This window comes from Canis lupus, chromosome 31 (genome assembly GCF_011100685.1).
Source record: "Canis lupus familiaris isolate Mischka breed German Shepherd chromosome 31, alternate assembly UU_Cfam_GSD_1.0, whole genome shotgun sequence".
NCBI lineage: Eukaryota > Metazoa > Chordata > Mammalia > Carnivora > Canidae > Canis > Canis lupus.
In genome coordinates, this window is record NC_049252.1 from 21751780 (window position 1) to 21767188 (window position 15409).

Consider the following 15409-nt stretch of genomic DNA (forward strand, 5'->3'; position numbering starts at 1 on the left):
CCTTGCCACAGCTAATCCACTCTGCTTGTAACTACCTTGTCGCACACCCTTCTGCCTACAGGTCATTTCATATGGATCTTCAGAGCACTTTTCTGTTAGACGGGATGCTGCCTGATTCATAAATCGTCAAATAAAGCCACTAAAGTCTTTAACATTTACTCAGTTGAATTTTGTTTAACATTTTCTATTTACTCTTGTTTATGACTTAAATACATGCCATATTTTTATTTGCCCAAGTTTAAAAAATACTATTTTTTTCTAGAGTATGTCTTTAGGCTTTCTAGAGTATGTTTTTATGCTTTCTACTAAGAAAATGCTCTCAAATAAGTGAATAGTTGTATCAACAAAGGACCTGTTTAAGTTCTCTAAGATTGAAGGTGGATTGATTTAAAGCTCTACTTCATGATGTTTTTAACAGTGAATGTGCTACTCGTAAGTGCTTCCTAAATAGATGGTGTAAAAACTGAAGTTTCCTAAGATCTGTGGTTGTGTTCCTCAAGGTGCCTTTTCAATCTCAAACTCAACTTCCTTCTAAATATTTAACTAGCAAAAATCATACTAAAGTTACTGAGGTCAAGAAAATTGTTCTAAAAAAAAAAAAAGAAAATTGTTCTAAATTGTAGGATAATATACAGCAAAGGACATGAGAAAGAGTATTATACATTAACGTATGATATATTCATGTAACAGAATGTTGATTGGGATATCTTCTGTTGCCCCAAGGACCAAGTACCCCACTTTCTAAAGAAAACCATAAACAATTTGGGTATAAATACCCCCCTTGATGTTTATGAAGATAATGGTGCTACCCTGAAATCATTACCCCAGTCCTCTCCCTTTTACCCTACCACACAAGTTCCTATCAAGTGTATATGGATAGATTGGGGTTGGGGAGGAATGGGAGAGAGAGAATGAAGTGTCCAAATTGTGAGACAGAATGAATTTGTCCAAGTTTTGTGTTCTATCATCTGACTATCCCCCAAGGCAAGTACAGAGGATTTTAAAGAGAATCACTTGCAAAAACTGAAGATGCTTGCCAAGAAGGAAATAGCTATTTGAGCAGGGAGAAGGAGTTGGACAAAGATATTAAGGGAGACAGCAGGATAATGGTGAAGCACCCATTTTCTCATGATTTCTTAGGGCAAGGATATATGAATTTCCCATGGTCAAGTAGGCATCATTGAAAGTAGTGGGCCTTGAGCCTCTTGCTGGTGTCTTACTGAGATAAAACATCTGAAACAAGACTGTCCCACTGGGATGGGAACAGAGGGGAGTTGGAAAGAGATGGAGTTGGAGTGGACTTTCCATTTGGGATAATCTGTACAATGGGAAGACCTCTTAGCCCACTGATTGCCCCCAAGAACTTACACATGCAGCACCTAACCAGAGAGCCTAGCATTTACAGGACTGCTACAGCAAGGGCAGCCAAGAACTAGTAATAGCCAAAACCAAAAAATCCTACACTAAATGGATTTAAATAAATAAAAATTGCCTGAAACAGAAGCCCTCTTCGGTTATTATTATTATTATTATTAAAGGTAACACTAGATAAGTAACAGACATTATGTCTCTTTCCAGTTCTCTGTACCCTTCTTCAACTCATTTCCTCTTCTTATAAGGATGCTCGTCAGATTGGATTCAGGCCCACCCTAAAGGCCTAATTTTAACTTAATCCTCTTTAAAAGTCCTATCTGAAGGGGACAAAAATCAGAGAGGAAGACAAACCATGAGAGACTCTTAACTCTGGGAAACAAACTGAGGGTTGCTGGTGGTGGAATAGGGTAGGGGGGAAGGGGTAACTGGGTGTGATGTGATGAGCACTGCGTGTTATACCCAACTGATGAATTATTGAACACTACACCTGAAACGAATGCTGTACTCTATGTTGGCAAATTGAATTAAAAAAAAAAAAAAAGAAAAAGAAAAAATGTCCTATCTCCAAATACAAGATTGTAAGGTTCTGGGGGTTAGGATTTCAACAAGTGAATTTTAAGCGGAACAGAATTCAACCGGTAACACCAGGCATGGGAGAAAAAAGCTATTTTTAACACTAAAACCTAGAAGGTTGAGGTCATTTCCAAGGATAAGGAGTGCACTGGCCGACTGATAGTGGCAGGTAAAGGCCAGGGTTGTAGTCGGGGCAGCCTCACCAGGAAGAAGGGGCTCTGAGAAAGATGAGGACCTTAACATCCATGACTCAAGGCACCACCGTAGATGTCAGCTAGAGAAGACAGTCAAAAGTGAGCAATATATGGCCTAGAATGTAGGGCATGGGAGTAGAGTGCTTAATGCAGTATTCTTACAGTCACAAATAGAATCCTTACGTTTATGTAATGAATGACTAGATTGGGAAGTTCTAGCAAACTCCAAAGAGTTGCAAGACAGATTTTAAACAAGTGTATGAGAAAGTCGGTGTGAAATTATAAAAGGTAAAATTCAACTAAACCAAGTGGGGGAAGTGAGGGAACAAGAAGGGAGGTGAAGCGTGTACGGAAAAGGGTCAGGACCTTCTCTAGACTGGGAGTTGCAAGCTAAACCAGGTAGCTCACCTGCCACAGGTGGGTGTTGTTTCAGGGGAGGATAGAGATAGGATCTGAGCAACCAGACTTCCTCAATTACCTTTAAATAATGCCATAATCAAACATCAAATTGTTTCAATGTCTACAGTTATTTAAATAAAAGTAGTTCAAATGAATATCATTGCTTAGCATCATTGGAAGAAACAGGACTTACTACTCCTTTACCCTCTCCAATTCCAATTCTGCACACCTTACTAGTTTAGTCACACCTGTATTATTAGGAAGTGTTTACAGGTCTTTTGGAAAAGGTATTCCTTTATAACTTTTTAAAAATTTTATTTACTTATTTGAGAGCGAGCAAGCGAGAGAGGGAATGAGCAGGGGAGAGGGAGAAGCAGACTCCCACTGAGCAGGGAGCCCAGTGTTGGACTTGATTCCAGGACTCGATCATGACCTGAGCCGAAGGCTGATGCTTAACCCACTGAGTCAACCAGGTGCCCCGGGAAAGGTATTCCCAAGCAGGTTTGGCTTTGGTTAGAATTGCACACCACAGTAACAATCTATTTCTCTTTTGAAGTGAGCTAAACTCATAAAGAAGGTTGTTAAAGGACTTCATTAAAAAAAAAAAAAAAAGAAAACCTTTAAGAGTTTAAGATCCAATATTTATTGACACAAATCAGAGATTATCAGACATGAAAAGGCACAGCTAGTTTCCTTCTTAAAAATAATTTCCTTAAGAGCCATCTACTGGAACTGAAATTTTGACGTGTCTATTATGCCACCTATCTGTTCCGTGTTTGTTGTTGGATCTTCCATCACTGAGGCAAAACACCACTATACAGCTTATTCTTTCAAAGGAGATTCCTTTGTAGAACCCCCATTTGCTCTCAGCTTTCCTTTCTCTACCTGGGGAGCACAGTAATAGACTGATCAGAAACTGCTAGGGAAGAGAGGGGACCTGGGCTCTTAGGGTGTAAGCAGCTAACATTTGAGGAGATGACAGTTGAGATACAATGGATGTTCCTGTGTAGGTTTAAACCTAACTTGAGTTTCCTGGAAAAGCCATGATAAAATATTTATAAGTTATTTCTTCATATTTTGGGAGCAGATATAACACCCCTCTGCAGCAAGCATTCCTTAGGTCAGGGTGGCTCCGCTCAGGCAGTAAGTCTCCTCTAAAGGGTAGTCCTGCACACTGAGAACAGTCTGGTGGGTTATGGGCAAGTTGTAGCCAATTTATGCAAGGTCTCCACCTGATTCATTATAACCAAATGGGAGGATTTAAAATTGGTGCTGAGACACAGAATTCAATACACTCAACTGTACACCCAATATCACCAAATAATTTATTTGGAACCAGAATTAAAAGAACATTTGACAGTTCTCTGGACATTTGACAGTTGTGAAACATGTTTATTCTGATCCAGTTGTACAACTAATCTAGGACAAATTGCCAAATAAATTTTACATTATTTCTTCAGGACTGGGGTTTGTCCAAGACTTCAAATTTGGGATCTAAGAAAAGGAAGAAAAAAGGTTCAAGCTTAGTCATAGTGAAATAAAATGCATTATCTAGAAGGCTTCAATATTTAACTCATCTAGTAATTTTTTTTCTTTAGTGAATATCTACTGTTTTTCAACACCTACATGGGAATATAACAATTGCTAAAGATTTATTCAGCACTCACTATAAACCAGGCTCTTTATTAACTGATTTCACATATGTCATTTAATTACAATAACCATTAAGAAGATATAACTCTCTCCAATGTCAGATGAAAAACAGTCACCATTACCTATTCCAAGATCACATACCTCATAGGTGATCTTGTCAAGATCCAAGATCAGAGAGTTTGATTTCAGATCCCCACCATTTAACCTCTTACGTGATCTCCCATGCCAACGGCAATCATTTATTTATATCAGAGCCTCACACGCAAACATCATTGCCCTAATAAATTTACATGTGATTGTCATTTAATCCTCTGAAGAATTCAATTGTAAAGTATAAATATGCTCAACTTAATCTCCTACAAGAATGAATCCATGATTAGACACTTACCTTCAAATTTGAAGTCAGGGAACGTATTCATGTCTGCTTTACCATACATTTGCTTAAGCTTAAAAAGCTCCTTCTCCAGGTCTTGCTGGTACTCTGGGCCAGTATCAACAGGTCCTCCAGATGTCCTGTTGTATAAATAAGCCAGGTAAAAACTCACGCACCAATTTATAAAACCAAAATTACTTTTCAGCATCAAGTTTCAATAGATCTTTCAAAAGTATTCACATGGGAAAAATATTCTTTATGAAAAAAGTATTTGAATTTCAATTCAAACTTTTATTATGATGAGGTTCCACATAAAAGGGGCAACTTCAAATGAACTTCTAACTTTCAAGATTTGTAGTATCAAGGATGTTTATTAAGTCAGAATCTCTTGAGGTCTAAGTTGCGGTAAGATAAAATGGCTAAGTCCACGGCTCTTGGAGTCAATCACTGCTTCTGTTTGAATGTGTGCTCTACAATTTATTAAAACTGCTAAACCACAGCAAGGCATGAAGCACTCTAAACTTTAGTTTTCACATCTAAAACTGAAGGTCCTACCTAACGATGGCATTATAAGAATTACAGAGAAAATGCACATGTACCACTAAACATAGTGACTGGCACATAGTGAAGTGACACAGTGATGTGTTACTTATTTCTATTACCGAATTTAAATCAGCCACCACTAAATGGCTTCTAAAAGGTCTTTTAGTAACTTTAAGTCTCTTATAATACAGGTCTACCAAAGAAGCAAATATTTCCTATCCTCAGAAATTTGCTATTTAGAAAAAAAAATGTCTAGAAACATTTATGCTATAAGTTATTGATAAGCTTGAAAGACATGGTTCACCAAACAGCTACTCAAGCTGAGGAGAGCGCACTTTTGCTGAGTTAACTGGGAAAAATTTCATTTTAAAAAGGTGGCATTTGAGACACATCATGCATTTGGGTCAGATTTTAATTTCCTACATTCTAAGACTGAGAAAGCAAAGATATGGAGGGAGGTAATAAAGAACTGGCTTATGTGGAGAAGAACAAGACATCTATCTAGATGGAAAAGCCAGCAGGACCCAGGTCATGGGAGACCTAGAGTGTTAAGTCTGGGAGTTTGTATTGTATTTGCTAAGCAATAAAGTGACAAAACTAGAATTTGGGAAGATAAATATAGCATTATGGACCAGCAGTGGGGCCAATTAGATGTAATTAATTCTTTGCATAAATTCTGTGTTTGTCATGTCACTGTCCACCTACCAATGAGCAATAAACAAACTTTATAAGTGAGAATTCCATTAAATGGGTAATAATATTTTCACATATGCCTATTAAAAGCATAGGGCTTTATATATGTTACAGAATTTCCACAAAAAAAAGAGACAGCTCTACTTTAAGAACTTATTAATGATGTTGATTGTCATGGACCCAATTTTCTTCTAGATCAGCACATGGAATAGAACCTTCTGTAATGACAGACATGCTCTACATCTATGCTGTCTCATTAGGTAGCTACTAGCAAAATCTGGCTAGTGAGCCCCAGAAATGTGACTAAGGGACTGAGGAATTGAATTTTTATTTATACTTAGCTATAATTAATTAATTTCAATAGTCACATGTGGATAATGGCCAATGAAATAAGACAGTACAGGCCAAGATAGAACCTTCCACCAGATACCTTAATGATGGTCTTCCAGCTCTGGGAGCCACAGGTCTCAGGAACTGCTTTGAGAGGATCTAGCCAGTCTCACTACTATACTGGTTACTGATAGATGATGGCTGTTATAACTGTAATGTGTACTCTTATTAAAAAGAGGCCAGGTATTACCTATAACCTCAGGTATAGGATATACCTGACTATGTCTCCCAGCCCATCCTATTACATCCCCAGGATCTAGCATGGTGACCAGGACAAAGTAGACACTCAAAGGATACTTGTTTATTGCACTTAAAAAATACTATGCATGCTAATTTATTGAATCACTTAATTTTTACAACATCTTTTGAAATACTGCTATTATCATACCCATTTTACATATGAATAAGGTACAGAGGTTAAATAACCTGCCCAAGGTCATAGTGCTGGCGTCAAAGCAGCACTCCAGGCTAGAATTCATGTGCAGAACATTTTTCCACACAGTTTGCACAAATAAATGAACTCTTTAGACTAAGAGTTTAATCTTAAAGCTTTAGATTAAACCAGCCAGGGATCACCTCAGGGGCGCCTGGCTGGCTCAGTGGGTAGAGCGTGCAATTCTGAGTTCGAGCCCCACATTGGGCATAAAGCTTACTTTGAAAAAAAAAAAAAAAATAGAGTACACCTCTGGATTAATTTATTGGATAAAGTACGAACAGCATCAACACTAAGATACTACAAAACCTCTGGACAGGAAACACTCAAATCCCCCAACCAGTGCTGCACATGTCACTAAACTGTATGATTTTAGACAAACTGTAAACTTTTAGCCTTGCTTTTCTCATATAAAAAATGGAGATAAGATCTGTAAGATTGTTGGCAGAATTTTATAACAATGTCTTCATTTTAATCCCTTTGTTCTCTTCCTCCTTAGTTCTGACAAGGACAAAAACTTTTGTCAGTTGCTCAGACTCAAAGTCTCAGAGTTCTTTAATTGTTCCCTCTCCTCTGCCTCTCCATCAGATAACCAAGATCAGTTCTCAGTCTCTCAATGCCTTGACTATCACTTATATATTCCCACTGCTATAAAGCCAAGATCCTTATCAACCAGTGCTTGGATTATTACATTTTCCATCATGTCTGTCTTCCTTTTCTGCACATTCCAATTTTTCTAATACTCTGTGATTAAAATTATCATCCTAATAGAGTAATATTAATCTTGTTCCGCTCCACCATACTGCTTAAAAACCTTTAATTCATTATAAATGCCTATCGTATAATCAAAGCCTCATAATCCCCTCATTTCAACCCCATTCCTATTGCTACTGCTCCTTACACTCCTCGTATATATCCAACTTCCTGGGAAACGGCATTACACAATTTCCCAAAGATACTTTGTGGTTTCTAGTTTTCATGCCTTAGCTCACTTCATTCTTTCTTCCTAAAAGATATCGTCCTCCCACTCCCATTTATCTGTCCAACCTTCACACCGGTTGTTCATAACCTGGGGGAGACCCCTAGATGTAGATATCTACCAATGGCTTTCCATGGGTTTGAGGAACCTTTCAAGCTATAAGCTTGAAAATCATGTGAGTAAATTATTCACCTTTTTTAAACTGAGGATGATCCAGAGCTATCCATATTCTCAAAATGGATAAAGGACTAAACAGTGCCTTCAAAGCCACGACAAAACAATCACTCTTACAAGCTGCCTTTGCCTCTTCCAAAATGCCTCCAGCTAGAAACGAGCATTCTTTCCTGTGAACTCCCCAACATTAACTATGTCACTACCTTAGCATCTAACCCGTTTTACCTTATATACTACTTTATACGTGCCTACATGCTTTCTACCCTTATCAGATTTCAAGATTATGGAAATGCAATATGGCTTCTTTCTGTGGCCCAACACGGTTTAATAGCCCAGTGCTTTGAACATGCTAGACAGCTAAATAAAACAGAACACTGAACTGACGTATGTCACTTTTCCTAAAATTTGGGGGTTGAATTTGATGGCTAAGGTCATCACTCATCTCCAAAACGGTGTGGTTCTATAATCATCCTGGATTTGCTTTATGCCATTTCAGAGTCTTTTGTCTTCTGATATTCCTAGAAATATATAACTATGGAAATAGCAGTAAAGAAAAAAATGCTGTGTTCATACATTACTCCCAAATCATGATGTAATAGAAAGGTCACTAAATTGAGAATTAGAATATTTTGATAATATATTTTTCCTCCAATTAGTTTTATGACCTGAGGCTAATTAATGTCTAAGGGACTTAGTTTTCTCAAATATAGTTGCTAAATGATTTCAAGATCCCATGTACTTCTAAGAATTGACTCTAGTTTATAATAAATGACATTATAATAATGATATATCTAAAATGACAATAGATTTAACAGAATTCTCCCTTGGAACCCATAAAAGGAAAAAAAAAATGGAACTTAAAAGAAGAATCAAGATCTTTACATTCTTTTAGAGCATCTAATGAACCTGTATGTCAGGGATCACCTCAGTGAAGATCTTAGACACTCTCAAACACCAATTTTTTCCCCCAATCTCAAAATTTAATACTTTGGATATTTATATTTACACCATGATTGATTATCTACCACTTACTGGCGTTTAGTTCTATATTCTCTAATCTTGTCCACGAAGAGTTTCTGTACAGGATCAAGTTCCTTGTTAAATGCCACTGCTGTAACACCAATGTTTCTCCTCAAATGGACTGAGACTGCAGATCGAATGAGAGAGGAGAACCTGAAGAGCCTCTGAAGAATCATGGTGATTCTGTTACCGAAAACAAGCACCAGCATGTTAATATACTTTAAAACATATAACTGCCAAATATCTCTAAATATTTCATATAGTGGGGCTTTAACTCCACTAATTGCTACAAAACTCAACCATAAAAGAACCAGCCCAACAGAGCCCACCAACGAAAGAGAAAAATCAAGCAGTACAACCTAATCAATAAAAGAGTGGAAAAAAAAAAAAAAAAAAAGGACTTAAAGACTTCCAAGTCCTTACTTTCAGAAACTAAAATACAGTGATCTTCTAACTAACACATTTCAGTGGATAAAACAGGTGATTTCAGCTATCAGATGCAAAAAAAAAAAAAAGAAAAAATTACAAAAATACATGGAAACAAGAATTCCCAAAAGAAGTAATAGACAAGGAAGCCGGGATCCCTGGGTGGCGCAGCGGTTTGGCGCCTGCCTTTGGCCCAGGTCGCGATCCTGGAGACCCGGGATCGAATCCCACATCGGGCTCCCGGTGCATGGAGCCTGCTTCTCCCTCTGCCTGTGTCTCTGCCTCTCTCTCTCTCTCTCTCTCTGTGACTATCATAAATAAATAAAAATAAAAAAAAAAATTTAGACAAGGAAGCCATAAATAATTAGAAGAAATTTCCCTCAGATTAAGAAAGGTGGCCTCTGTCAAACAGGGTTTATTCAACCCTATGTTGGAATGGAGATAAAAGATTCACACCTCAGTATAGCTTGGTAAAATTTCTGAACATTAAAGTGAAAACCTGGCACGCTAACATGACTCCCACAGTGTCCCAAAACTACCTATTAATAACAATAACCATTGTCATCCTAACACTGGACTGCTATTAAGTGCTCAAAGTGTGGTCTGTGGACCAACAGTAGTATACAAATTCTTACTGGTCTATAGTAATACAATTGAAATAAGGACTTAGAAACTTTTATAGCAATTTGACAGAGTAATATATATTTCTTGAATAATAAGTCAGTCTGTATTTTGTGTGTCTTCCCTGTACCATCTTTCACCTAATTTTTCCAGTACCTCATTTTCATTGTATTCTTCCAAAGTCGCTGCAAAGGTTGGGGGGTAAAAATGGTCCTCTACCACTAAGAGTTTAAGAAGCACTAAGTTAGAAGACTGTAGGGTAGTAACGCAGTGGTTCCTGAGTAGGGGTGACAGTACCCCCCAAGAGATAGCTGACATTTTTGGTTGTTGTGGCTTGGGTGTGACTGGCCAGGGATGTTGCTAAACAACCCTTAACAATCACAAACAGCCTCCCCATGAAAAAGAATTCTCTGGTCCAAAACGTCAATAGTGCTAAGGTTGAGAAGCCCTGGAATGGCACATGAAGATCACCAAAAGAAGAGAACAAACCAAGGGCTGATGGAGGGAGGTGGGGCATGGGCTAGATGGGTGATGGGGATTAAGGAGGGCACTTGTTAATGATGAACATGGTGTTATATGTAAATGATGAATCGCTGAATTCTATTCCTGAAACCGGTATTGCACTATATGTTCGCTAACTAGGACTTAAATAAAAATTTGGGGGAAAAAAAGGAAACCTACCAAAAGAACTCCCATAATAAACAAAATACTCTTCACCTGCCAGGATGAAAGCACACTCTGAAAAAAATTAAAGAATTCACCGTATGTCACTTTTACACTCTATCAGAGAAAAAGACTCGAGAAGACTCGAAGCAAACAACAAATAATCTACTTATTATGATTCCCATTTTACATACACAGAAAATAAGGCTTAGAAATGAAGTATGTGGCCGAAGGGTGCACTGTAGAATCTGACCAGACACGCAGACCCATTTTAAAAATAGTGCAACTCAAGGTGTATCTTCCCTTCTGGCAACTTAAGGACGTGCTGAACACTCAGCAAGAAGGCCACCAAACATTTGTTCAGCCCGGAATACTCTGCAAAGTACTTCCATACATGTTCTCTCCGTGTACCGCTAGGGTAATACTGTTAAGAATTAGAGGACAGTGTTCGTATCCCTCCTTTATAGATAATAAAACTAAGTCTAAAGAAAGCTATTTACACTGCCTATATATTCCCAGTTAATTTGCGCCGACTGTGGCAAAAATTGTGTTGTTTCTACTACGTAAAACCCATTTTCATTTTCTATCATCTAAGTTTTGTTTGTTTGTTTGTTTGTTTTTTTTAAGGATTTTTATTTATTTGTTCATGAGAGACATAGAGAGAGAGAGAGGCAGAGACACAGGCAGAGGGAGAAGCAGGCTCCATGCTGGGAGCCCTATGCGGGACTCGATCCTGGGTTTCCAGGATCCCGCCCTGGGCTGAAGGCAGGCACTAAACCGCTGAGCCACCAGGGCTGCCCTGTTTTTTGTTTTTAAAGTAAGCTCTACACCCAACACGGGGGCTTGATCACCACCGGGAATAAAGAGTTGCGGGCTCCACGGACGGAGCCGCCCAGCGCCCCTCTATCACCCTCTTTTAAGTATTCAAGATTCCCAAATCACAACTCTAACTTTCATCTTCTTCCTGAACCCCAAGCCCACACATTCCACAGGCCTCTTCCCTTCAGAGGTCCTATGGGGCCCTCAAGCTCAACCTGTCTAGAAAAATAATGAGCGCGCGATCTCACTATTTTTACTGGGCGTGAAATACCGGGTCCGATAGATTCTCTACTCGGGCGCTATGGGGTGCCGCGGGAACCGGTGACAGGTGACAGGATGGGACACAGGCTGGGGGAGGCAGCGGCAGGAAGGCGGAGACGCACACAGGGAAGAGGGGCTGGGCTGGCCACGGGTTAGTCCCTCCCCCGCCTCTTCCGCGCACACCCCTAAGGTCCACCCACAACCCGCCTAACCGACCCGCTCTCTTTCTCCCTCCTGGCAACCTTGTTTGGTCCCGCCTGCGACCTCTGGCCTCACCCCTACTCAAGCACCCCCTTCGCCCCCAGTCGGCATCTCGTTTCTTGGGGTTGAGACGGACGACCGTGCTGGACAGGGGGCGTGCAAAGCAAAGCCGCCTGACCACGTTTTAGCACTATCCGTATTTTTTTTTTTTAAAGATTGTATTTATTTATTCATGAGAGACACGCAGAGAGAGAGAGAGAGAGAGAGGCAGAGACACAGGCCGAGGGAGGAGCAGGCTCCCTGCAGGATCACGCTCCGGGGCAAAGGCAGGCGCTGAGCCGCCGAGCCGCCCGGGGATCCCCACTATCAGTCTTTGCAGGCGGGGTGCAAACTGTTAAAGATCACCATCACCATCAGCCGCCTCCCTCTTACGGGGCACATTCTGCTTTCAACAGTGGGGCAGACGGTCCCGCGCGCCCCAAGGCAGGCCCGGGCTGCAGACCTGCCCTGAGGGAATGACCTTGGGCGGCCGCAGCGGGGCCGCGGGCCCAGGCCCCCCTCCCTGCCTCCCTCCCTCCCTCCCTCCCTGCCCCCCGGGCCGCCCCGCTTCGCCCTCAGAGCAGGGAACCCCGGGCCTGAATACGGAGTCAGCCGCACACTTCACGGCCCAAACGCGGCGAGGTCAACAGCGACCCCGGGCCGGGCGGTGAAGGTGCCCGGGGCACAGGGCTGCTCCAGTCTCCGGACGGACGGCGGCACCGGACAGCCCAGGCCGCGGCAAGAAACCCAGAATCCGAGTCCCGAGAGGCCAAGCCGGTCGAGCCACCCCCCCCCCCCCCCCCCCAGTCACCTTGCACTCCGCGCCGAGCCGCCGGAGTCTCCACGGCCGCCACCGTTCTACTTCCGGCCCTGGCTCCGCCCCCACCCGCCTACCCGCCATCGCTATGCATTATGGGCCGCCGTTTCAGTCGGTCGACACTCACCGGACAGGAAACGTCTCGGAGGCGGTCTGCGACCGGACGGCTCTAGGTGAGACAGAAGCCAAACAGGAGGAGGAAGTGGAGGGTAAGTGCTTCCGGGTCCCTCGGCGAAGCCTCCGCCATCTTTCCTTCGCCTAATTTGACCTGCTGTCTTTTACCTCCTGGAAGCCTTCTTTTGCACGCATGCGCACTTTGATCGGCCTGTTCCCTAGTTAAAAATCCTCCCAGACCCAACTCAGCATCCTGTTCTTTGGGGTTGTTGAGGCTTTAGGAATTAGCTATGCCCCGAAAGTGAGAGTGTAAAACAAAGCGGAGTGGGGGCGTTGGGCTCTCTTGTGCCTCGCGAGCCTCCGTTGCCTCAGGCGTTCGCTTCGCGCAACCTGCTGGGAGTTGTAGTCCCGGACCCGGGGGTGCCTGGGAGGCGGGAGGGGGGTTGGAGTTTCTCAGCGCCGATTCCGCGGGAAGGGCCCAGGGGCCTCACACTTCGGGTCGCGGGAGCCGCGGGTCTCACTCAGGGAGACGCTGCGCGTGGAGCCCGCGCCCCTGCTGTTCTCAGCCGGCTCTGGAGCGCGGGTGGGGGCGACGGGGCGGATTCCGGAGCGGGTGAGTGCGGCCGCGGGGGTGGAAGGGAGCGCGGGCCCGCGCGGGCCGGCCTCGTTCCGGGGCCTCCTCACCCGCAGCGGCCCCCCCGCGGCCGCCTCTGTGTTTTGTTTCCGCTGGTCCCCGGCGCTGTGACTCCCATTTCCGTTCGTGGAGACTTGAGGGAGCCGGGTGGGGAGGGGCGGGGGAGGCCGTGCGGGGAGCGGAGGGGAGGGGCGCGCGGCGCGGGCCCCTGGGAAGCCGCGCGCCCCCGGGCCGGGCCGCCCGAGGCGCTCTCGGCTGCCGCCCGGCCTGCCCCGGCCGTCGCCGCGGTGGGGCCGGAGCCTGGCGCCGCCGGGGTGTCCGAGGGAGGTGCCGAGCCGGTGTCCTCGCCAGCTCAGCTCAGCGCTGCGCCCTCCCCTCCCCTCCCCTCCTCCCCTCCCCGCCGGCGGCCTTTCTAGAACTGCCCCACAGTTGCACCGAGGCCGCTGGCGGACGCACAGGGTGCGGGTGCGGAGCTCCCTTAGGCACGTCTAAGAAGGGGAGGGAGGACGACGGGTTGGCGCAGCTCGCCAGCGTCTTTGGCACTCTGCGTCCTGGAAGAGAAGCCGTTTGTGCGTGTTGGCAGTGCGCTTGGGGACCCTGGTTTGTGTGGGTTCCCAGCCGGGAGAACGGTGCCTGGCACTGCCTCGCGAGGTGATGAGTAGCGATTCGGGAGGAGTGTCCGCTTCCTAAAGAGTTTCCACTGGCAAATTCCACCGGCAGCGAAGCCGGGTCTGACGCGTGGGAGGAGCTGAGCTTTAGAAAGGTCCCCCGGGAGCCGAGGGAGCCGAGGGCCGGGCAGCGATGACAGTCCTGGGAGCTGTGTTGTCTCGAGCCTAAGAAGAAATGAGGCGACTCTCCAGGAGCCACTTTAGGGAAATGACCTGGCCCTCTTGGGGTCTTGATCTGGGTTTTCCGAGCTTTATTTATTTATTTATTTATTTTCTTTTTAAAGACATACTCTGACACTAGGTGGGCTTAAGGCAGTTTCACCTGGACTGCAGATGTACGTGCCATAAAGGATAGAGGCGTGGAGTAGCAAGATAAGGAGTTAGATGTTTAATTGAGGTGAGTTATGGCACCATGGGGAGGCTGAATACTAAATTAAAGCTGTTGAGTCTAGTCTCTCTCCAACTTCCAAGTCTACTAGATTCCTGGAAAACAAATCACACAGTAAAAACCCTCCAACAGTCGGCGGTGAGGGAGGTGGTCGCCAAGTGTTTTACCCTTTCTCACCCTGGCTTTACCTGTTGGCTTTATTTTTAAAAAAATCAAAAACGCCTTTTCATTTCTTCCAGTATTTAAAAGTATTTGTTAGCTTGGGGAAAATGCGTCGTCGGTCCTCCGGGTACTCCTGTACTATGCTACTTACATTTATGTATTCTTTATTTTCCTTCAGTGGGCAAAATGGCCCTAACATCTGTAAACTAATAATGCACCGCAATGAAGAAATGCAGTCCTCACATTTATCTGTGGCTCCAAAAGAGAATGTTATCAACATAACTCTTTTAAAGAAAACTAGCCTTTCTAGGAATTTTTAGTTAATTTGTATCTATTTTGAGAAGTGCTCTGAACCCCAGGCTAGATCTCATCTAGGAGAAACCAGGGCATCCGGTGGCAGTCCTTAGGTGAAGAGGCTCCAAGTAATGTTCTCTTCTCCATTTTCTTAGGAATTGACATAGAATTCTGGAGAATTGGTTCCAGAAAAAGAGCTAAGACTCGTTCAAGCGCTGGTATCAAAGATTTGAATAATTTCCCAAACCTCTCCACTGCTTCTCTAGATTTAGAGGAAGAGAAAAGGAGATCAATGAGTAACGTGATTCCCCCCCATCCCCCAAGTATGTAAGGCTCATTTTTTTTTTTACTTTATTTGGTACTTTGTGGGCAACTAATCTGTAACTTTTTCGTAAGATCACAGGATATCTTTTCAACAACTCCCTGTTTTAATGCTTGTGTTTAAGTCGATCTACCATTATCCCTGCTAAGAAGCCTTTAGGGCTGTTTCTCAGCTTCTGGTTA

The 15409-nt window shown here is 43.5% G+C and overlaps 2 protein-coding genes across 13 annotated transcripts in view; one reads left to right on the forward strand and one right to left on the reverse strand.

Annotated features, from left to right (window-relative positions):
* Nucleotides 1-3840: 3840 nt before the first annotated feature.
* Nucleotides 3841-12931, reverse strand: ATP5PF (ATP synthase peripheral stalk subunit F6). Of its 2 annotated transcripts, none has more exons than XM_038581282.1 (4): nt 12773-12931; nt 8811-8981; nt 4582-4706; nt 3841-4034 (listed from the first exon to the last, which is right to left on the reverse strand). In XM_038581282.1, the coding sequence occupies exons 2-4, from the start codon at nt 8972-8974 to the stop codon at nt 3997-3999; spliced, it is 327 nt and encodes a 108-aa protein (XP_038437210.1). In that variant the 5' UTR covers nt 8975-8981; nt 12773-12931; the 3' UTR covers nt 3841-3996. The 2 variants fall into 2 exon arrangements, with proteins under 2 accessions (XP_038437210.1, XP_038437209.1); XM_038581281.1 differs by having other exon boundaries at nt 12640-12779.
* Nucleotides 12702-15409, forward strand: part of GABPA (GA binding protein transcription factor subunit alpha) — a 35759-nt gene continuing 33051 nt past the window's right edge. The window contains exons 1-3 of one of the 11 annotated variants that reach the window (XM_038581274.1): nt 13182-13372; nt 14346-14458; nt 15061-15228. The gene's annotated coding sequence lies outside the window, so the exon portion shown is untranslated. Of the gene's footprint in view, nt 12855-13181; nt 13373-13779; nt 14045-14345; nt 14459-15060; nt 15229-15409 lie in introns of those variants that run through there. The other 10 variants (XM_038581270.1, XM_038581272.1, XM_038581273.1 and 7 more) reach the window with 10 other exon arrangements.

Excerpts from the sequence above, each read along its gene's own strand:
- ATP5PF (XM_038581282.1), bottom strand. The coding sequence starts at position 8,974 with ATGATTCTTCAGAGGCTCTTCAGGTTCTCCTCTCTCATTCGATCTGCA. Across the intron at positions 4,707-8,810 it reads GAATATAGAACTAAACGCCA|GACATCTGGAGGACCTGTTG; the intron begins GTAAGTGGTAGA and ends TTTATACAACAG. Across the intron at positions 4,035-4,581 it reads CCCTGACTTCAAATTTGAAG|ATCCCAAATTTGAAGTCTTG; the intron begins GTAAGTGTCTAA and ends TCCTTTTCTTAG.